Source organism: Ascaphus truei, chromosome 6 (assembly GCF_040206685.1).
Source record: "Ascaphus truei isolate aAscTru1 chromosome 6, aAscTru1.hap1, whole genome shotgun sequence".
Lineage (NCBI taxonomy): Eukaryota > Metazoa > Chordata > Amphibia > Anura > Ascaphidae > Ascaphus > Ascaphus truei.
Genome location: NC_134488.1, coordinates 37,583,948 through 37,608,576, shown reverse-complemented (window position 1 = coordinate 37,608,576; position 24,629 = coordinate 37,583,948). Strand labels below are relative to the sequence as shown.

Genomic DNA, 24,629 nt, shown 5'->3' with positions numbered 1-24,629 from the left:
TTCTAAGTCCCGTATCGCCGCTCAGCCCCAGCTTCTTGACAACTTTTTTTGCCAGGCCGTTTTGGAGAAAAATTTTCCATTCTAGAGCGGCGATCAGCGCCAAAATGCTGATCGGGGCTACTAGAATACAGAGATTTTGAAAAGCTGGCGATAAGTGGCGAGATAGGGCTTATCGCTAAGCACGCAGCGGATTTTATTTCCCGCCAAAAAAACACGGCGGATTTTCCAAATCTCGCCATCTTTTCAGCTCTTACTGAATCGCAATAGGCATATTTGCTAAAAAACTGGCGAGAGAGGGCTTATCGCGGTTTACAGCATATACCCCAGTGTGTTTGTTAGTGTCTTTTCCCCCTAAGTCTTGTTTTTGTGTATTTGGGGAGTGGGAGTGTGTGGGATGGAAGTGGGCATGTGTTGAGTGGGTATGAGTTGAGTAGGCATGAGAGCAGTGTGTTTGATGGAAGTGGATACGAGGGGAATTTGTGTATGAGGGGAGTGAGTTTGATGGTAGTGAGTATGCGGGGAGTGTGAGTGTGGACATGGTGGAGTGGGTGGGACATAGTGGAGTGGAATTTTTACATTTTGTACAAATTTGCATACAGTAGTTGGAATGAAATTGCTTCTAAAAATTCCTCTCTCGCACGGGTTGAACATGTAAGAAGAATACAGCGAACTGCATATCCGAGGGAATAGGGATCCTTCCGCATGGATATGCACGTCTCACAGTTACCAGAATAGGACCAATGTTTACCTGTAATATGCAGTTTAATACATATTTGTAACATGCTAAATATATACTAACATACCTGGTTATAGGGGTTAATTTTCAACGATTTGGGCCAGATTTAGTAAGTGGGTTGTAATTTAATTCAATAGAAAATGTATAGTAACCAAAATCAGAGAATTTGTGTATAGGTTTTTGAATGAAATGTGTAATGTATAATGTGAGACTTGAATGATGAATCAGATGGGTAAGAAATGCAGAGTATGATGGTGGGATTGTGTAACTTGTGGCTGACATTGAATGTACTTCTGTGTGTTCTGATATTAACAGAGCTCAGAAGCTTCATCCAATGATGTACCATCTGCATGATTTAATTACACACCTGTGGTTAATATCTATTCAGTGTGAAATGTATTAAACACACTGCAGCTCAGCAAGGTTTTAATTAACCTTTGCTGTACTGACACTGAGAAATGCCGTTTCTTTTTGTTTTAAGTAAACTATAAAACATTATAAGAATCATGAGATGACTTGTGATTTCTTAACTAGCAGAAAGCCAACAAATTAATAAGAAATAGAACATTGTACAAGAAATATTTCTTGATAGATGAAAATGTGGGATTCCCTTTGAAAAAATTGCATGAAACGTTCTCTTCAGGTTTGTATATTTATTACAAGATGTGTGTTGCCTCGCTCAAACCCCCAAAGAAATATAAGGCAGCGTGTTGGCAGGGAATGAATTGAATATATCAAATGAAGTGTACTATTTGGGATCTTTTTTCTGTACACTTCATTTGTATATTTATTGGTAACATAGAATGAATTTGTGGAGACAGACTGATATTTTTACATAATAAAAAAGGAATGCATATTTATAACACTAATACAAAAGGGATTTGCTTATAATTTAATTAACAAGCAGTATTTGTATTTGCACTGTATGGTGGAGGGGTTTTGTCACTTTATTACCCACCATTACCTGATTTGCGTCTGGTTATAACCAGAAACAACCTGACACTGATGAGACCAAAACGGTTCAAAGAGCTGTCTGTGAGTAGGGTTACTGGCTCTGCACTTCTTTAGCCCAGGCTGTGCTGAACAAGCTGTGTAATACTTCAGGAATATGTTTGTTGGGGTTCATGTTACGAAGGACAAGAAGCAGAAAGAGACACACTGAGTGCTCATTTTCATGTAATTACCCAGAATGCCTAGCTGCAGTGGAAGCACTGTATTGTAAGAGATAATGGGGAAGGGCAGGTCGCAGACCTGTCTGAGAGATATGACTGTGCCCACAAGTGCTATTTTTATTTGCTGTACACTGAGGGGTTTTGATCCTTTTTTTACCAACCATAAGTTGTTTTGAGTTTAATTAACTAATAACTAATAGTCAAGCCAATGATCGTTCTATGTGGGGTTTGCCTCCTGTCCCATCTTCACATTACATAGCTAAATACCATGAGGGCTACGTACAGTATAAAGACGTGTGTTTTTTTACTTCTCGTAAAACATTTTATAAATAAATAAATGTTCCTTTGACAATGTACAATATGAAGTGATACTGTATAAGCCGTGTGTACCTCCCTGTGGAGCTGTCTGGACTCCAGGGAAGAGAACTGTAAGAGTGAAAGCCTGTCCTGTCAATAAACTTGTCCTTTTTGTACAATAACTTTTCTGGCACCCTTTTTAAACCACACCTACACTATTGTACCTCACAGTATTCTTCCTTACTCCATACCAGACGGGCAAGGGGGGGCAGAGGAGGGTCACACACATAATAGCCTTCCTGGTTACAGGGTATGATGGTGGGATTGTGTAACTTTGACAGACATTTAATGTACTTCTGTGTGTTCTGATATAAACAGAGCTCAAAAGCTTCATCCCATGATGTAACCTCTGCATGATTTAATTACATCCCTGGGGTAAATATCTATTCAGGATGTCGTGAATTAAACACACTGCAGCTCAGCAAAGCCTTAATTAACCTTTGCTGTACTGACACTGACAAATGCTGTTTCTTTTTCTTTTAAGTAAACTATAAAACATTATAAGATCATGAGATGACGTGTGCTTTCTCAACTAGCAGAAAGCCAACTAATTAATAAGAAATAGAATATTGTACAATATTAGAAGGGACAATATATGCAATAAGAATCCTTGTGACAAAAAAAAGCTCAGTATGATCCAATGTTAATATTTGTTTTAATGATTTGGGAGGGGTCGTATTTGATTGTTAAAAGGACTTAAAACTATGTACAAACTTATCCAACATCACATCAGAAAGATTGCACCAAAGACTTGCAATGGATCCCAGTCTCCACAAACATTATCATGATGAAGAATTTGATCCAAAAGGACTTGTGGACACATACTTCTGTGATGAAAACTTTCCCTTAATAGATGAAAGTGTGGGATTCCCTTTGAAAAAATTGCATGAAACGTTTTCTTCAGGTTTGTATATTTATTGGTAACATAGAATGAATTTGTGGAGACTGACAGATATTTTATATACAGATAATGAATGCATATTTATTACACTAGTAAATTTACAGATTATTAAAAAAACGTACTCATTTATTTAATTAGAAGTGTTTTTTATTTGCTGTACACTGCACAGTGGAGTTTTTTTTGTCATTTTATTAACCACCATAACCTGTTTTGTGTCTGGTTATACCAGAAAATAGCCAGTAAATAGTCAGCATAGCCAGTTACAACCTCACACTGATCAGACCAAAACGGTTAACAAAGCTGTCTATGAGTAGGGTTTCTGGCTCTGCACTTATTTGACCCAGGCTGTGCAGAAAAAGCTGTTTAACGCTGGGATTATGGTTCCGGCGTTGCCGCATGCACGTGTTTGCGTGCGCGCGCCCACATACAGTACAGTAAATTGCATTCAGTGAGATAAAATGTAACACAGATAATGCATCATTTAGATATACCGTATATACTCTATTCTTATACCCGGCTGTATTTACATGTATTCTTTTTTTAATTGTATTGGATTAATGTCCTGGGAAGTTTTATTTATAATCTTTTTTCAATACCATAAAAACTTGTTAAATATAATGAAAGTATGTTATTCTTTCTATCTGCTGGTGCAGGGCGTGTGAGAGGAGACACATTGATTGATATCTCCTCTGGCCCAGCAGTTTACCAGCTCTTATCAGCCAGTGATATCTTCAAAGAGATTATTGTGATAGAATTTAGTGACCCCAGCATCCAAGAACTTGAGAAATGGCTTAAAAATGATCCAGAAACTCCTGATTGGTCATATGCAGCAAAGGCTCTTTGTGACCTAGAAGGCAACAGGTAAAATATTTCCAAGTACAGGTAGTCCTCGGTTATCCAACGAACTCCGTTCTGGAAGTAGCGTTGGATAGTGAAACTGTTGTAAAGTGAGTCCCATGTTAATCAGTGGCGGTGAGCATTGGACAACGCTTTCGGACACTTAAAAATGGCCCATAGGGTTGCGTTGGATATGCCATTCGTTGTTAATTGAAATGTTGGATAGTGAGGACTACCTGTACATTATTACAAGACAAATAACACCTGTATGTGCCAGTGAATTAAAAGTGTAAAACAAAAGAAAATGCCGGGGGGTTCTCTGTGGTTTAGATTGGTCTTTGAAGTTTTGCCACTGAAAATAAATTGTAATGTGTTTAAAAAAAATGTAAATTCTGTCAATTTCCCTTGTGATTAATGGTATTTTGGGGGTATTTGGGGGGTAAAAATTCTATCACCAGAGTAAAAATGGATCTTTTATCAAAGTCCTAGACTGCGAGAGGTGAACAAGAAATTGCACTACAGTTATCAATGGGATTCCTTCTATGATAAATCTGATGCAGTTTTTGCACTGGTTTTGTCCCTATTTTGCAGACCTGGAAATAGAACCTGTAATGTTAAACTTGCTGCAAAACCAGCAGTCTGTGAGTGACTCCAATGATTTACACTTTCATTCTTGATCACAGGTTATTCCTACAGAAAGCTGCAATGTCCATGTCATGGGAATTATGGGAGTTAAAGTGATCCATATAAAGGAATAATGGGGGACATGTATTGCTGAGATCTCCTGATACACATAGCACATACTTCAGCTAGTAATGAGATAAAGGTCCTCATTTCCTTACATTGAATATTCTGCCATTGTGGAAGGGTTTCAATGTGCATTGTATGACTTTGTGCAACATATTTAGCTCATCTCTATTGTCAATCATTTTACTTTCACATATATATATGTTTTCAGACACTAATAATAGTATTTTGTTTTTACTTTCAGAGAGGAGTGGCAGGTAAAGGAAGACAAAGTAAGAAGAGTCGTCAAACAGGTTGTAAAATGGGATGTTTCTAAAGACAAACCTCTAGACCCTGTCGTCTTGCCACAAGTGGACTGTGTGATCAGCTTTTGGTGCCTACATCTTATTAGCAAAGACAAGGAAGCTTACCGGAGAAACCTGAGAAAATTTGCATCACTACTGAAGATTGGGGGTCACCTGTTACTCTTTGGGGTGTTAAATGGGACATATTATATGATTGGTGAGCACAAGTTCTTTTCCCTGACCTTTGATGAGAAGTTTTTAAGAGAGGCTCTCAGGGATGCAGGGTATGTCATTGAGCATATGGATGTGCTACCCAGCAGAAAGGGCTGTGATTTGGTAGATGGTGAACACCTTGTGTATGTTATAGCGCGCAAGGAGAGGGAGGTTTAATGATCTAATTCTGACAGATTAATATTTACATAAGAGAGAACTAACAATATGTATTTATTATTACTTGATTCCTCAACTTACAGTGTCCAACAGGACCTTTCCAAACATTAAAAAAAAAAAAAGCTTTGTGTGCTGTGCACGCGCATAGTAAGTGAAACTTCTTTGACTTTTGTCACAGAAATTGTATTTGTATTGGTGATGTTTTAATTAAAAATCAAAATACAATTTCATTGACAAAACGCAAATACATTTGACTTATAATGCGCGTGCTCGGCACACATTCCCTGTATTAGCTATTTGCACTAAGTGTGAATTCCTTGTGTGTGCGTGTGAGTGTGAGTGTGCATGTGACTGAGAGTGCACGTGTGACTGAGAGTGTGCGTATGACTGAGTGTGTGCATGTGACTGAGTGTGCGCATATGACTGAGTGCGCGTGTGACTAAGAGTGCGCATGTGACTGAGAGTGCGCTTGTGACTGAGAGTGCGCGTGTGACTGAGAGTGCGCGTGTGACTGAGAGTGCGCGTGTGACTGAGAGTGTGCATGTGACTGAGAGTGCACGTGTGACTGAGAGTGCCCGTGTGACTGAGAGTGCGCATGTGACTGTGAGTGTGACTGTGCGTGTGCGTGTGACTGAGAGTGTGCATGTGACTGTGAGTGTGACTGTGCGTGTGCGTGTGACTGTTATAACCGGCAGCCTGTCTCCTCTCCTGTGTATGTCTGGTTACCTCTCTGTGTGAGTCTCAGTCCCTCTCCTGTGTGTGTCTGGTTACCTCCCTGTGTGTGAGTCTCAGTCTCTCTCCTGTGTGTGTCTGGTTACCTCCCTGTGTGAGTCTCAGTCTCTCTCCTGTGTGTGTCTGGTTACCTCTCTGTGTGAGTCTCAGTCCCTTTCCTGTGGGTGTCTGGTTACCTCTCTCTCCCTGTGTGTCTGGTTACCTCTCTGTGAGTCACACGGTGACAGCCTCCCTGCTGGCTGTGTGCTCACTAACCTGTTGCTCTCACACTCTATCGAGTACTCCAGCACATCTAGTCTCCCCTCCTCCTCCTGTATTAAGCAGCGCCCCTAGTCTGCCCCCTGCCGTCTCTCAGCTCCTTCCCCCCCGCCTCTCCGTTTCTTCCTCTCTCCCGGGATCTCCGGTTTTGTCTGGACTGTGGCGGGGAGGGGAGGAGCCGGGGAGGGGAGGAGCCGGAGAGGGGAGGAGCCAGGGAGGGGTGAAGAGGCCGATACTGAGCCACCCGGACGTCCTGCTCCTCTCACCAAGGGCGCCGCTGCCAGTCGCTTCTGCGCATACGTAGGGGGGCTCTGAGTCTCCAGCCCGGCAGAGCGCGCGGCTGGGACAGAGAGCGGGCCTGGTCCCAGGAGCCCCAGATGCCGCCCGTGCCCTTCTTCACCTGGGGGAAATTGCGGCCGTTAGGAGCGGCGCCGGAGGCTATTGCCGTCGCCGCATATGTCGCGGCTGGGACAGAGAGCCCGAGGAGTCACTGTACAGGGGGAATTGCAGCCGTTAGGAGCGGCGCCGGAGGCTATAGCCGCCGCTGCATATATCTGCGGCCGTGGGGGGAGCGGCGGCCATTAGGAGCGGCGCCAGCGGCTATCGCCGCCGCCGTATCTGATTTTTTCAGTGGTTGGGATCATTGTTTGGGTCGGGCTGAGCCAGAACACAGCCCGGCCTCAACTGCCAGCACTGACATCACATCCATTTTATTTCTGTCTCCACAATTCATTTTTGCCCCAGTTCGAATGAGGTGCCACTAAAGAAGTTTCACTTCAAAACTTCATAATCAGTAAATGTATTTTCTTCTGTCAGTGCACAATACCTATTGAATGAGAAAATAAATAATAGCAATATATGAGGGCAATCATTGGAATAGCAAATGTTTGCAAAACTGAATTCTGGGCTTTGAATTGTTGAGGAAATATTACTTTTATTTTTTTGTCTCATGTTCTGTTGGACACTGAAATATTCTTGCTAAGAATATAAAGTTTTACTGCTAATGTTTTTTTATAAAAATAAATGATTTCCAAGTACAATATCTAATGCCTTTGCCTTTTTCACGTTCTTAAGGATCCAAATAGCAACATAATAATTTTGTTTGCAAATACATACGTCCTCAGAGTTGAACCTCAGCATTGTGTGTACTTAAAGAAACAGGCGCAATAAAAGCCTTATTTAATTTCACCTTAAAAAGTCTCCATTGCATACCTCTGCACACGTCCTCTTACACTGATTATGGAAAAAAAGAATGGTGCAAATAGCGCTACAAGCTAAACAATATATGTGAAGTGCAAACTAGTAATAAACACGGATATACCCAGCACTTACTAGGCAAGGCTGCCAGGAATAAATGACCCAAAACAAAGTCAAAAGGAAATACAACAAAAACAATAGAAACTGGTGCCTAAAAATGTCCAAAATCAGTCTGATAAATGTCCAAGTGAAGAAAAACTTCAAATTTGAGCTTGAACTTCTGTGCTTCCAAAATTGGATGAGTCCACAGCCAATTGACTCGTGATACAGTATGTGGAATAAGGGAAAAGAATAATAGTGTAATACTGTTGATCAAACAAACATGTAACACAAAAAAAGGACAAACAACCACTTACAACAATAAACAGTGAAAAACAAGGCTGAAAAAGAGGAGCTAATTTATTACAAATAAAAATAAATGACAAATATAAACAATAAGCAGGCAACTGGTCCAGTTCATGTAAAACTGGAATCCTACTCACAAGATGCTGTGAGTAAAATCACAGTGTACTGCAGTCTTAGGAACAGCTTGTCCTCCGGTGGTGTCTGGCTGCTTTCCTGCAACTCTCAAGCGCTCCCACGCTCTCCTGGATCCTAAGGTCCTTTGCTGGAGGTGTGCCTTGGTCTTGTTCCTGCTGGTTTCATTCAGTCATGAACTTCTTCTGGGATCATGACCCACACCACCCTTGCCACAGCCAGGCCACAATGCTGAATACACACAGCCAAAGCCACAGCCAGAAAGAATGGAACTTTATACCTTTGCCTTTGTACAGTATCCACACATCCAAAATGTTGAAGCTTACCCACAGCAGCCACTGCCCCCCCCCCAAATGTTGAAGCTTACCCATAGCAGCCACTGTTTCCCCCCACAAAATGTTCAAGGTTACCCAAAGCAGCCACTGCTCCCCCCCAAAAAAATGTTTAAGCTTACCCAAAGCAGCCAATGCTCCCCCCCCCAAATGTCCAATCTTACCAACAGCACCCACACCACCAATCTTTTCAAGCTTATCCACAGCAGCACACCATCCATTTTCTGCCGATTATAGACAGCAGCCACCCCATCAATTTATGGAAGATTATCGACAACTGCCACAACATCAATATCTTGCAGATTATCCACAGCAGCCACAGCAAACCTCTAATGTCGTTGAACATCAACAGCAGTCACAGGCAACCCCCAATGTCGTTGAACATCAACAGCAGTCACAGGCAACCCCCAATGTCGTTGAACATCAACAACAGCCACAGGCAACCCCCAATGTCGTTGAACATCAACAGCAGTCACAGGCAACCCCCAATGTAGTTGAACATCAACAGCAGCCACAGTGGCAAAATATTGTAAACCAACAATCTCAAACATTGGCAGGCAGATCACAGAGAAATGTACGTGGCCGAGGATCAATATCCAGACAGCCAAAAACATGTAGGCCATTAACCCGACCCCGCCCCCCCAAAAAAATGAATACAAATTTGGATTGAAACTTGAAAATCTTTGTTGTTGTTGTTCTTTATATAAATCTTACACAATCTTCAAATGTGTATGGTATTCTTTTTACATAGAATTATACAGTTAAAGCAGAACGAAATGTTTGGATTTTAAACAGTAACAGAGATCTAATATGAATTGTATTAGCAATGGCCAATCTATAGAAACTTTGTTCGTGATAAATGTGTGTTTCTAAGGACATGTGCTAAAACAAATAACTTAGAGTTCTTGTAAGGGGCCTACAATTATCTAATTAATAAATGTACATAGATTTTAATTAACTAAAAATACACTTAGGTGCTTTCACTTTCATAGAAGTAACACACAGATGTATTTAGATATGTAAATGTACTAGTAAAGTGTTAATGAGAATTTGGAAAGGGAATATGTATCTAAAGGCGCCTTTAAGAACAATGATATATAAAAAGGATATAAAAACCAAGCCTGTTGGACGATCAGGAAATGGCTCCTCTTGGTGTGCTTAAAAGAAAGAAAGCACAACACATAGCATAATACTGTTTGGTGTGAGGACAAACAACACTTAAAACAACATTGATCAGCTGAGCGATCAGATAGGTGAAAATTTTAAGATAAAAAACATTTAATAACACAATTCATATAGCATACATAGACATATAAAACGAATATGGACAATAAAAGATTAATATAAGCACACTGCAGCACCGGTGGATTCAGATGTAATGCCCACTCACCAGATGGATGATATAAGCAGGCGGTGGATATATTAGAGAGTATCCCCTCTCGGTGATGGTAACTGCTTGCTGCTCCTGGGCTTATCTGTGAAGGTGTGCACGCCAGTCGGCGTGTGGGCAGATGGTCTCACTCAGCACACTGGAGAGGACGTACAGCTATTCCAGATCGGCAGCAGCAGATTCGGCACAATGTCGCGGACGACCAGCTATCTGACTGTCAGCAAACGCTGATTCGTCTTGTCGTGGAGGGGAAATCGCCAAACACAATGATGCAGAAGTGCTTAAATCGCCACCCTACGCGTTTCGAAAGCTAACCGCTTTCTTCCTTAGGGGTATGTGATAATAAAGTCCATGAAGGTCCTTTAAATAGAGCGTCCATAATTAATTAAATTATTTAATAATTTTCACCTGCAGACTTGTGCACATGCGCATATGGGCAAATTGGGCAATTCATAGTCATACTGTGTACTCAGACACATGCGCATTAGATAGTTCATGCCAGTATTTAATCGTGCTGCTGGGGTCTGATAACTCGGCTGGATTGACAAACAATACATTCAAAAAACTAATACATAAATACCTAGTACAAACCAACATGATGATTGTGTAAAATTGTGATTGCTTAAGTTGTATAAATATATATGACCACATAGAAATAAAATACGATCTACATGATGTGTGTGTGTACTATAATATTAAACAAATGTGCGGTGCATACATACCATGAAATGATATGACACTATATATTTAAAGTAATGTATATACTAAGGTGGAATACTAAAAAACTAAAAATCTGGATGTGATAATGTAAAGTGATATATGTGAATTAATATATATAATTGAAGTGGGAGTGATTGATGTTATAAACATAAAAATGAAAATAAACATGCATGAATTATTTTCAAGGAAAAATACATTAACTATATTTAGGCTTAATAATGTTAATGTACAAAAGGGTTGCCAAATATAACAAATATTCAATAGCAAGGGGTTCCTGAACAGACAAATGGACAAATTGCAAAAGTAGATACTATCAGGTATGATGTATGGGTGCAGTGCAGATTCAACCAACCAGGAAGGCCTTCAGATCAAAGTCCACGTTTAGGCCTAGTGGGGATAGAGTGCGTAATTCGTAAATCCAAAAGGATTCTCTCCTCCCCAGTAGGCTCACGACGTTTCCTCCTCTCCAATGTGGAGTGATACTTTCTATTGCAATGCATTTTAAACCTTTGGGATTCTTACTGTGCACTTGAAGAAAATGATTCGACACACTATGTGTAACTAAACCAGTCTTAATATTTATATATGTTTGTACAGACGTCTTTTGACAGATCTGGTGGTCATACCCACATACTGCAGACCACATAGACATTCAAGCAAATAAATAACAAAAGAACTATTACACGTGATATGTTGTTTTATTTTATAATTTTTTAGGGTGTTATTTGATGTAAATTCTGATTTTTTTATGCTATATTGGCAAGCAGTGCATCTATTGCAGATGAAGTATCCCTCACAGGAGGCCATCTTTCGATGAATGGGTTGCAGCGATGGACAGCTTGGTGCCAATCTTTGTCCTATATTAGGGGCTTTGGTGAATATAATTTGGGGATGTTCTGGTAGCATACCTTCTAATTCCTTATCTTTTTTCAATATCGGACAATACTTTTTGAAAATATTATGTTTATTGGGTGCCATTTGGTTAAACTGGGTTATAAATGCCAAATTGGTTGTTTTATTGATATTTTTCTTTTTATATTTCAAAAGATTGGTTCTGTCCATCGCAGCAACTTCAGTGATCACATTATCTAAATCCTATGGTGAATACTTCCTTTCTATGAATTTGTTTTTAAGATCTTCTGCTTGGATATTGAACGTATCTAAGTGTGAGCTATTTCTTTTTAATCGAATGAATTGACCCTTCTGTATATTTTTAACCCATGTGGGGTTGTGGTGACTTTGTGCATGGAGATAATTATTAGATTGTACAGGTTTAAAATATGTGCTGGTGTGAATACAATTATCTACAACTGATATTTCCAAATCTAGGTATTCTATTTTGGTGGGGCTGGTGACAAATGTAAATTTAAGATTATTATTGTTATTGTTCATATATGTTTTAAAGTCCTGTAACTGTGCTAATGTGCCTGACCAAATAAAAATAATATCGTCGATGTAGCGCCGCCAGAGCACCAAATTTGCACCATATGGACAGCCGGACCATATGTGTTGTTGTTCCCAGCTGCCCATAAATAAATTAGCATAGCTAGATGCAAATTTGGTGCCCATGGCGGTGCCACATACCTGTAAATAATATGATTTATTAAAGTAAAAGAAATTGTGAAAAAGTATGAATTTAATACCTAAAATAAGAAAATCGTTATGCTCCTTAGAAATAGACGGATCATTATTTAAAGTATTCAAAACAGCATCACATCCTTGTTCATGATTTATGATTGTATATAAAGAATTAACATCTGCTGTTACAAAATAATAATGAGGTTGTCATTGAATGTCCTATAGGGTCTGCAGTATGTGGGTAGTATCCCTTACATATGAAGGTAATTGAGTAACATACTGTTGTAACTGTCTATCAATATACTGGGATAAATGAGATGTTAAGGACTGAATGCCAGAAATGATAGGGCGACCAGGAGGGAATTGTATATTTTTATGTATTTTGGGTATTATATAAAAAAGAGGTAATTTGGGGTAAATATTGTAAAGAAAATCAAATTCCTGTTTGTAATTATAATTGATCTAAACCTAATGTTAAATAATTAAAAAGTTGTTGTTGGTACTGTGTAGTAGGGTCAGAGGGGAGGAGTTGGTAAGTAGATATGTCACCTAAGATTCTGAGTGACTCCTGGATATAATAGGATTTATCCATGATTACCAACCCCCCCCCCCTTATCATCCGGTTTTATAATGATGGTATCATTTTCCTCAAGTGCACGTAAGGTGAGTTTTTCATCAATACTTAAATTATCTGTTTTAATTTTGAAATTGCGGCTTTGAGTCTCTAAATCATCAGTTACCATTTGAGCAAATGTGTCCATAAAGGGGCAACTTACAAATTTGGGGAAGAAGGTAGACGGATTCTTAAAAGTAATATGAGTAGAAGTGGTAGTTGCAATAGATAAATTGGTATTAGAATCAATTTTAGACAGAGCATCTCTAAGAAAATATTTCTTAAGACATAGTTTACGTACATAGCGTTGAACGTCTATGTATAATTTGAAACTGTCAGGTCCTGTAACTGGTGCAAAGGATAATCCTTTAGATAACAATTTACTTTCTTTGGTAGAAATAGGGTATTGGCTAATGTTGAAAATGTTATTGTATATGCATTTATTTAATGTTTTTGTACCTTGCCCAATTTTTCTCCCTCCTCTCGTTCCTCTAAAGTGTTTTTTCTTTTTCTGTTGTCCATTGTGGAGTTCTCTTTTCCTAATAGGTCCCTTATTGCTTCCCTTGCATGTTTGGGATCCCTGGATTGTCTCCAGTCTAAAAAAGAGAATGTAGTTTTCTCTTCTTCACGACTGTGACTAGGGAGGTGTCGTTCCCTGTCTAGATCAATAAGAGGTTGATACTTATTGTGATGATGATATTGATAAAAAATATTGTCAATATCATTCCCTGGTAAGTTAACTAATAAAGTAGGAGGAACAGGGGGGGCAGAGATCTTAGATTGATTACTATTACCACCCAATTTCGTGTTAGATGGTGTGTGATCTCTTGGACATCCTGGGGGATATGAACTGCACTGGATCAGAAGATGTTTCTTTTTACATCTTAAAATGTGAAACTATCTGTTAGCATGTATATGTAAATGTAAAAACAAAAGTACATCTATTTGAATATATAGTATATTTTGTAGGCAAAGGTTAGACTTTCATTACACTGTATCTACATACTTCTTCATTGACACAATTATTTTACTTTAGATGTTACAACAACATTAATTAAATGATCTTTCGTTAATCCATATCCAAAGTATTCCAGCCTTAAGGTTTCAGATAGAAAATATTTACAAATGTAAAGTGTTCTGAACCACTTACTTCTCACACCTGTTTGTGGGAGAGTAAAATCCGTACAGAATGCACATTGTATTATGACCTTCATAATTACGTCACATTGATACAAAGTTACAATTTGTGTGCTAAAGGTACATGCATTGAGAAAAGTAATTTTCAAACAAGAACTACTGTGCAAGGAATTAGACATGGCAGGGTTTGATGATATGCTGACACGTCCAAATGAAACGTTAAAGAATTAATATTTGAAGCAACCGAAAATCACGAATATCACAGAGCTACAGCACGTCAAATTTATGATTATATCTCCTGGAAACAATGAGCTAATGAGCCAAACAATTGGAAAAATACTGTCAGGCTCAATTTATCCGGGCAGGAGTGTTTTATTCGAGTTATGCCACATCAAGATGAGAAGTACTGCTGTTGGGAAGTAAAAGATTTGTTTAAAATTGTTTTGCAGCATGGCACATATCTGCTGAGGAATAGCTTATTCAGTTATCCCAGTCATAATGGAAGTTGCCTGAGTGTTGTCTCTTTTGAAACACCAGCACAGTGCCTCACGCAATATGATTGACACTCTTGAGATAATGCTTATGGTATTCAGCAAAATGATACAGCACAACACATGTCTGTATGGAAAAACATGACACACACGCGCGAGCTAAACACACACACATGTGCGCTAAACACATACACATGCGCGCTAAACACACACAAGCGCGCTAAACACACACGCGCGCTAAACACACACATGCTCTAAACACATCAACACGCGCTAAACAAACACACGCTTTGTACTCATACAAGTATAATTTTGTTGGTATTCATTCACATCACATAACTGCATTAATAATACTGTAATAGTAACAAGTTATTATCTACATGATATATATTATATTACTATATTACATTTCACATGCTATCATTGAGAAACAATTCTGCATGTAATAATATAAATAGCGCGTCTTCATGTGACGTGGCTAAGTGGTCAATTGACGAGCCTCACCTTGCACTATGCAAAGCTACATTAATACGCCCAGCTAACCTGTGCGCGCAACATAACTTGGTACCATCACGCATGGCAGCCCGGATATGGTGTAAAAGTCATTCCTGAGTTCCAGTCACTCTGTCTGCTCTCTAGGAAAATGTATATAATTCCTAGCGCGTCTAGTCAGTGCACATAGAAACTGGGTAATGGCCCGCGAGAATGACACTGCGAGACCCCGCCTACTATACCCACAGTTGTCTGAAAAGACGCAGAAGAAAGAACATGTAATGAGCACAGCATATTTACAAGACCAAGGACTGCACGACCTCTGGCTGTAACAAAATCTAAATCTTCTCTTATCTCTTCACAAAAAGATAAGATTGCTGCCTAACTCAAGCGATATCGCCTAATGATTTCTTCCTCCATAAGCACATCCAATACTGTCCTCTCCCGATATAGACGTGGACGGGAAACCATGTCTCTCCTGTGCCCTCGCCCTCGACCTCGCCCTTTCCTCTCATCTCCTCTCTCCCCTGTCTCTCCTCAAATCTATTCTTCTCCTTCTCAACATTATCTCGTTTTTCTCCATCCCCATCTCCTTTGCCGCAAACGCATCTCTATGTCGAAATGAGTGTGTAAATAGCTGCATTTAAGTACATATGTGGTGTTTGGTCACAAGACTTAATTAATTGGAATTATTAAGCAAATTAATAACAAAATAACATATTTAAATGACATGTGTGTCTACCAAAAATTAATATGTATTAATTTGCTATTGTAACGTATTATAATCTTACATATATTTAACACGTGACATAAAACTTCATATACGTTGGTTAATCATCACATTTTATGATAAAGAAGCCAATCATTGTAACATACGCAACTGTCAGCAACAGGTGTTGCATTTTAGGTAGAATTCAGGAACACTGTGACTAAATCATTTACATATGTTGCTAGATAAAGCTGCTTTTGGAAGGTTTAATGTGTTATTATTCATACACTATTATTGAATACGGGCATACATTTCAGAAGCACAATAACAACATAATTGCTTCACTGATGACCGATCCGTTCTCATCGGTTCAGTCGCTTGATCAGGATTAAAAATTCACAAAATCGCACAGCATTGTTGAATATTAGTCCTTGTATCTGTTTGAGTGGCCACTTACTAGATTCAATTGGTTCTCTGCAACAGAGAATTCGGGCTGCAAATTCCTACTAAAATGATGACAAAGGGGATGTAACTTGGAAAATGCATAATGCATTATAAACATTGTCAAATAACGTTACAAATGTATGCCATGGTTATTTTGGTTAGTAATAAGAGTTGTGACAATATTTTAATACTAGCTGAGAGACCCGGCGTTGCCCGGGATGTAAATGCGTAATAGGTAGTATTATTTATAAATCGTGGAACAATAGGTGAGTATTTGTTGGAAAGGTTGGATTTTAATGTTGAAAAGAAAGATGGAAGAAAATGTAATACGATGTTGTCTAAAAATGGTTTAGTGGGGGGGGGAGGGAAGTGGGTGGGGGGAGGAAGGGAAGTGGGTGGGGGAGGAAGGGAAGTGGAGGGGGAGGAAGGGAAGTGGGGGGGATGAAGGTAACTGGGGGGAGGAAGGGAAGTGGGGGGGGTGGAAGGGAAGTGGGGGGGAGGAAGGGAAGTGGGGGGGGGTGGAGGAAGGGATGTGCGGGGGTGCGGAAGTGGGGGGGTGCGGGTGATGAGGGGGGAGTTAAGTGACAATTAATGTATCATGTGGCCGCTTGCTCCCTCTTCCCCCAGTGTCTGCCGGGCATCTGCCCCCCCCAAAAAAAATCTTCCCCCCCAAAACGTCCCGCCTGTTGTGGGCCGCTCCCTCACCCGTCTGGGCACTCTCTCACTCACCCGTCCGGCCGCTCACTCACTCACCCGTCCGGCCGCTCAATCACCCGTCCGGCCGCTCCCACGTGGATGTGAGGTTTGAGGCAGCGTGTTGTGGCCGCTCCCCCGCTGTGTCCCGGGCGCTCGCTCCAGTGTGGCCGCTCACCCGCTGTGTCCCGGGCGCTCTCTCACGTGTGGGCGCTCCCCCGCTGTGTCCCGAGCGCTCGCTCCCGTGTGGCCACTCCCCCGCTGTGTCCCGGGCGCTCGCTCCGCTCCCCCACTGACTGTAGCGGCGCCAGGGGGGGGGGAGTGGAGGTGAAGTGGAGGGGAGGTTGAGGGGAGGTGAAGGGGTAAGGGTTGTTGAGTGGGGTGGGAGGTGAAGGAGTGTGTGTGTGTGTGTGTTGGACCTTTGGCCCGTCATCCGCCTCAGGCCAATGAGAGGTGTGCGGGGGCGGGCGGGCCAAGGGACCAATCTGATTGCCGCTAGGGACAGTGCAGACAGGGAGACATACAATGCTTTCAGAAATATATAGTAAGATGTATGTATGTTTGTTTACAAACATGTTTGTTATTTTAAGAACTGTGGCTTTAAGAGATTACCATAGCACTATCCCATGACCCCGCTGAACTTAAACATTAATGCACAACGTTAATAATCATAATATCAACAACTCATATCCCAACACATTAATAACTAACGCATGGACACTATTATATCAATAATTTAAACGCTAATATTGATTAAAAATAGTTCTTTTTAAGGCATGCCATCACAAATCATAAATGATATGCCTCGGCGCCATAGGCTCCATGATAAAAACCTATGAACCAAAAATTGTCAGATTTTTTCTAAGTCCCGTATCGCCGCTCAGCCCCAGCTTCTTGCCAACTTTTTTTGCCGGGCCGATTTGGAGAAAAATTCTCCATTCCAGAGCGTCGATTAGCGGCGAAATGCTGATCGTGGCTACTAGAATACAGAGATTTTGAAAAGCTGGCGATAAGTGGCGAGATAGGGCTTATCGCCAAACACGCAGCGGATTTTATTTTCCGCCAAAAAACCCGGTGGATTTTCCAAATCTCGCCATCTTTTCAGCTCTTACTGGATCACAGTAGGCATATTTGCAAAAAAAATGGCGAGAGAGGGCTTATCGCGGTTTACAGCATAGGCCCCAGTGTGTTTGTTAGTGTCTTTTTCCCCCTATGTCTTGTTTTTGTGTATTTGGGGAGTAGGAGTGTGTGGGATGGAAGTGGGCATGTGTTGAGTGGCATGAGTTGAGTAGGCATGAGTGCAGTTTGTTTGATGGAATTGGATATGAGGAGAGTTTGTGTTTGAGGGGAGTGAGAGTGTGGACATGGTAGAGTGGGTGTGGACATAGGGGAGTGGAATTTTGACATTTTGTACAAATTTGCATACAGTAGTTGGAATGAAATTGCTTCTAAAAATTCCTCTCTCGCACGGGTTGAACATGTAAGACGAATACAGCGACGTCATTAAAAGAAACATGGCCGGTCTCACATGGTACCGTAGCCAATCAGAGTGTGGGAACTCCATCCCATCTCTGATTGGCTCTAGTAGACCATGTGACAGAGGCTTGGGGGAGAACAGATGTGACGTCTTTGAAAGCCTGTCACATGGTACTAGAACCAATCAGAGTTGGGATGTATTTCCCACACTCTGATTGGCTACCGTACCATGTGAGACCGGCCATGTTTCTTTTAATGACGTCATCTTAAAGGCAATTGAAGCAAAGCCATTCTGATTGGCTGTGCTTTCATTGCCTTTAAATGACGTCATCATTTTTTTTTCCATCGGACAAATCACATGGCCCAGTCAGGACCGTGTGAAACATTTGACCAAAATGTGACGTCATAGGCCTATAAAAGCCTAAGTCGCCTCATTTTGAAGCTAGTCGCAGAGGAGGGAACATCTCCCCTCCGAAGAAGAGAAGAAGGGCGTGGCCTAAGAAGACGGAAGAAGCCGGAAGAAGATGGAAGAAGATGGAAGAAGACCCCAAAGAAGAAAGAAGACACAGACGTGGATTTTTTATTTTATGGCTTACCTGTGGATTGGTTCCTGTGCTTCCGGCTCACTTGGATTTCGGAGAGTGGACATCTAATGGTGAGTAAAGAAAAGAAACTCCCATTTCACTCCCATTTAATGCCCGTTAATGTATCTATGTATATAATACATTCACGGACAATGAATGGGTGTATTGTATGTGAATTTTTTATGTAAATGCATTGTATTTGATGCTGTATTATTGCCCCTGTATGTTATGTTTATCTATCTGTATGGATAGACATACAGGGATAATAAGTGATTGTTTGGCTCATGTTTAGTTCTTTTCATGTATGGATAATGTATTTAGCAGCTTTATTCTGTCATTGTTGTGAATAATGTAGTTTGTATTTAGCTAAAGGCTTCTTTATGGTAGGAAGATTAGAATAATGGTGGTTACTTTAAATTAGAATTGTTTTGGAAATGGTTTGGCTTTAGCAATTGAATAGGGAATTGTATAATTGATTTGTATTGTATTTTAATTGTTTGAGGAAATGGATTAATTGACTGATGCTAATTGTATTGATGTTGGTTAGTTTCTAATTGATTTTCAGGATGGCATTGGTGGTTAGGGGACATTGTTCATAGTGTATTTTATTGCTACATATATTTTGCATAGTGTTATATGATGCACTGATTAATTGCATCATGAACATACTCAGTGCAATTGTGTGACATTTCATATACATTTGTGTCGCTGCAGTTTTTTTTTTTTATACACTGGCGACACACTTTATTCGAGCTCGGCTAGTCCCACGAATTCGGGTATACCCGGGTGTATTGAGGTTTGTGACTGTTTTCTGCCCGAGTGCATTGAGGTATTTTCCAGGCAGGGATTGAAGCATTTTATTCCCGTTGGCTGCAATACTGCACAGTATATATATATACTGCAAAATAAAGAAAAACCTGGCGCCAAATTGTCAGTGGAATGTCCTGTACTCCTCAAGGGATCCGCACACTTGCTTGACAGACCATGCAAAGAAAGAAACACAAACAAACAAAGATCATAGCGCAACACTGTAGGGTAAACAGTACTGCACTAATACACACAGACAGTTAAGAATCCTAGCGACATTTAAAACAACTATTTATTAAAAAGAACTATGCCAAGACAGACAATGGCAAATGCAAAGAACCGCAGGTCATCCGGAGCACAAAAATTGGAGCCCTACTTACATATAGCAAGGTTTAAACTCGCATGGTAGGAACAAGTCCTAGATACAGATGGTCTCCCTGGCGGGTGATGTCTCTGCTCCACTGCGGTTCAGACTCCAGTCAGTCCTTACAATGGTAACCGGAACAGCTCCGGCCGTGGAGGCTGGTGTGCGGGGTCCACAGCTCTGCACCGCATGTAGACACACGCCTCACTTCCTCCTCCGGAGCAACAGGAAGTCTCTGCGCGCCCGCGCGCGATAGTGCCTGTTGCCTTAAAGGAACAGCTGGCAGGCTGAAGGGAAAGTTGGGCTCCAAAGCCAAATGACCTTAAAACGTCCAAATTCAGTCAAATAGTGGCAGTGCCACTAGCCCTACGCGTTTCGTAGATGTAACTCTACTTCCTCAGGGGCTGAAAACAATGATACATAGTGACACATAGATATACCCTAGCCAATTTAAATTAATTGATCATTTATAAATAAAACAGCCTGTATGTCATTAGTACCAAATCGCTACATGTACTCTTAGACATACATGACACCAAACACATAAAAGACACATAAAAACAACAGTACCAACATATGTCAAAGCATTTACATACCCTAATGTCATATGCATATTAAATAAACCAACAGTGGTATGAAGATATTCAAACTCTCCCCTTGGGTATAATTGATTGCTACACAAACTCCTTTCACTCTTAGTTCAGCAGGTGCTGCACTAATCACTAACATAGAAATTAACTCTCTCTTAACTTATATCACTAGACCAATCTATTTCCCTAGAAAAGAACCCAATTCAAAATCTATATTGAGACCATTGGGGGACAGGGTCTTCAGTTCATAGATCCAAAAGGCCTCACGTCTGTTTATATATTTAATCATGTCCCAACCTCTCCAATCTGGAGTACATAACTCAATGGGTTGACAGACCAGGCCCTTTGGGTCTCCGCCATGATGCAACAAAAAATGGTGGGACACACTGTGCGTTGTTAGACCTTTCTTTATATTATAGACGTGTTCGTATATACGTCTTTGAAAGGTTCTACCAGTGCGTCCCACATATTGCAAGCCACATGGGCATTGCAACACATAAATTACAAATTGTGATTTGCACGTGATGTGTGACATGATCTTGTACATTTTATCAGTAACATTAGATCTAAACTCAGTGTTACACCTGCTGTATTTACATGCTATACACTTTTTACATGGTTTGAACCCATTAGGGCCCTTGGTAATTGTCATTTTATCCTTCCCTTGATGTAACGGACAACTGGGTGCCAATTTATTTTTAAAATTATTTGCTTTTTTAAAAATAATAGAAGGTCTCGGAGTTAATACCTGTGAAAGTGTAGCATCCTGTAGCAAAATTGGCCAGTGCTTGGCAAAGATGTTTCTTATTCTAGGGGCCATAGCATTATACTGTGTAATGAAAGAGATGTTATTCCTTCCTTGATCTAACCCTTTGTCTTTATATTGAAGGAGCTTATTCCTGTCCATATCTTGGACCAGGGATATTGTGCTCTCAAGTTCTTCAATAGGGTAATACCTTTCGAGAAACTTTTCCTTAAGGTCATCCGCCTGTACCGCAAATGACTCCAAATTTGAGCAATTGCGCCTCAGGCGGATGAACTGCCCTTTGGGGATATTTTTAATCCATTGCGGATTGTGGTGACTGTTGGCCATGACATAATTGTTGGCCTGTACAGGTTTAAAATACGTTTGAGTGTGTATTTGATCGTCAGTGATGTTAATATTGAGATCTAAGAAATTAATAGTATTCTTATCATATTGGCAAACAAATCTCAAATTTCGTTCGTTCGCATTAAGGTATAAAATAAATTCATCTAATAACTCCAAGTCCCCATCCCAAATAAAGATAACGTCATCAATGTAGCGCCGCCAGAGCACGAGGTTGGCACCAAATGGGCAATTATTCCAAATAACCTCCTTCTCCCATTGCCCCATAAAGATGTTCGCATAACTTGGTGCAAACCTCGTGCCCATAGCGGTGCCACATATCTGCAAATAATACTGCAAATTAAAACAAAAATAATTGTGAGTAAGTATAAACCTAATCCCATCCATCAGAAAGGCCTTAAGTGCTGTGGTCATAGTACTATCCTCCTCAAAGGCTGCTCTTATAGCCTCACATCCCAAATGGTGGTCTATAATGGTGTAGAGGGATGTGACATCTCCTGTTACCCATACATAGCTGGATTTCCAATCAATCTCACGCAGGACATGCAAAACTTGTGTAGTGTCTTTTAAGTGGGACTTTAATTTAACTACAAGTGGCTGTAAATAATAATCAATAAATTGGGATAAATTTGATGTGAGTGATTGAATTCCAGAAATAATAGGTCGACCTGGCGGGTGGTGAAGGTCCTTGTGAATTTTGGGAATAAAATAAAACAGTGGTATACGTGGGTGCAAATTATTTAAAAAGTCATACTCATCCTGCGTGATAGCTTGACTGGTCAGACCTCTATCTAAAAGGGCAACAAGCTCTGAATGGTAGATGTCCGTAGGGTCTTTGTCAAGGGGGAGGTAAGTGGCAGTGTCACCTAGCAATCTTAATGATTCTTGGACATAATAGGTACTGTCCATCACTACCACTCCCCCCCCCTTGTCAGCTGGTTTGATTACAATCGACTCGTTGTTGGCTAGTGATTTAACTGCCAATTTTTCTTCCAGATTAAGATTATCGTTTTTGATCTTGAAAGTGCGACTCGACTGTTCCAAATCTCTGGAGACCATTTCAACAAACGTGTTGACAAAGTGACCCTGGACAAACTTGGGATTGAAATTGGATTGCTTCTTAAAGGGAGTACTGCTGCATATATTGCTCATACTTCCTGATTCAATCTGGTTACTGATGGCATCTTTAGCAAAATATTTCTTTAAAGCTAGTTTTCTAGCGAATTTTTGCACATCAATAAACAGATTGAAACTGTTGGGCCCACACACAGGTGCGAATGTGAGTCCCTTTCCCAAGACTTTCTTTTCAGTGATATTCAGAGGATATTTGCTAATGTTAAAAATATTTTTACAGCTATCACTGTTACCAGATTTTAAGTTACTTCTTTTGTTCCTGCCTCCTCTTCTCCCTCTGACTCGTTTTTTCTTTTTTTGTGAGTATGAAGCAGAGAATCTAAAGGGGGTTTTGTAACTTTGGTGACCTTTACTTCCGGAAATATATGCTCCCTCTCCTTCCTCCACTCTAAAAAAGAGAAAGCTTGCTTACTGCTTTGGGGGGGGAGATGTTGGTATATGCTTTCCTCTGCCTCTACCACAGTCTCATCCATAGATAGAATTTCAAATTGGTTGTGAGTAGAGACAGGTGCCTGTTGGATTACTGCATTAGGTGCATTCTTAGTGGTGGGATTAGGCTTACGTTGTAGAATATACTGCTGAGTGTTGTGAATGGGTAATATGGGCTTGGATTGGGGGGGATTTGGCTTACTGGTAGTAGGAGTATGATTACTGGGGCTATTAACAAAGGCTTTATCATGATATGCCTTCTTGTTCCTGTATTTATTCTTATTGGAATTGGAATGATAGTTCTTTTTATCTTTATATTCTCTCGTGTCTTGTTTCCAATTCCTATAGCACCCTGTATCGTAATCTACCTTATCGCGTAGAAATTTGATTTGTTTATTGTTCACTAGCTCTGTTTCCATTTTGTCAAGTCGCTTCTTGACTATTGGCTCCAGAGCTAGTAACTCTTGGTCATCCTGGAATTCTTCCAGTTTGATCTGAAGAGCATTGATTTGCTCATCCAGTTGAGAAAGTGTTTTCTTTCTTTGAGATATCAATATTTGCATTAGTTTAAATGAGCATTCATCTAGGGCTTTATTCCAGTCCCCCATGAATGCTTCATTATTAGAATCTGTCGTGGGAGGTTTGAATATCCTTAAACCACGTGGTATGCGGTTAAATTCACCATACTTGCTAAGTGCTATGACTTCCCATAGTTGCTTTGTTTCTATAGTAAGCAGTCTTTCAAGCTCATTAATGAGCGGATGAAAGTCTGCTTTAGGAGATTCCGATATAGGAATTCCTTCTTGATTACTGAAAATCTGGTCAATGTTGAAACCCCTCTGTGAACGTGAATGAAATAAAGTGTTCATTTTAACTAAAGCTGCTACACAAATACATACAATAATACAGAAATGGTGAAAACAAAAATTGTGAACTAGCGCTAAAGTGTGATACACAGTGTGATAATATAAAAAACTTTAAATAAAGTATGGCTGCCCGGTGATACTGCCAGTACTAACAGAATAACACAAAATAAAGAAAAACCTGGCGCCAAATTGTCAGTGGAATGTCCTGTACTCCTCAAGGGATCCGCACACTTGCTTGACAGACCATGCAAAGAAAGAAACACAAACAAACAAAGATCATAGCGCAACACTGTAGGGTAAACAGTACTGCACTAATACACACAGACAGTTAAGAATCCTAGCGACATTTAAAACAACTATTTATTAAAAAGAACTATGCCAAGACAGACAATGGCAAATGCAAAGAACCGCAGATCATCCGGAGCACAAAAATTGGAGCCCTACTTACATATAGCAAGGTTTAAACTCGCATGGTAGGAACAAGTCCTAGATACAGATGGTCTCCCTGGCGGGTGATGTCTCTG

The 24,629-nt window shown here is 40.3% G+C and overlaps 1 protein-coding gene across 1 annotated transcript; it reads left to right on the top strand.

The window, feature by feature from the left end:
• The first annotated feature begins 3,001 nt into the window (after positions 1-3,001).
• On the top strand, positions 3,002-6,632 carry LOC142496431 (nicotinamide N-methyltransferase-like). Its single transcript, XM_075603128.1, has 3 exons — positions 3,002-3,169; positions 3,820-4,027; positions 4,995-6,632. The coding sequence occupies exons 1-3, from the start codon at positions 3,022-3,024 to the stop codon at positions 5,422-5,424; spliced, it is 786 nt and encodes a 261-aa protein (XP_075459243.1). The 5' UTR covers positions 3,002-3,021; the 3' UTR covers positions 5,425-6,632.
• The last annotated feature ends 17,997 nt before the right edge of the window (positions 6,633-24,629 follow it).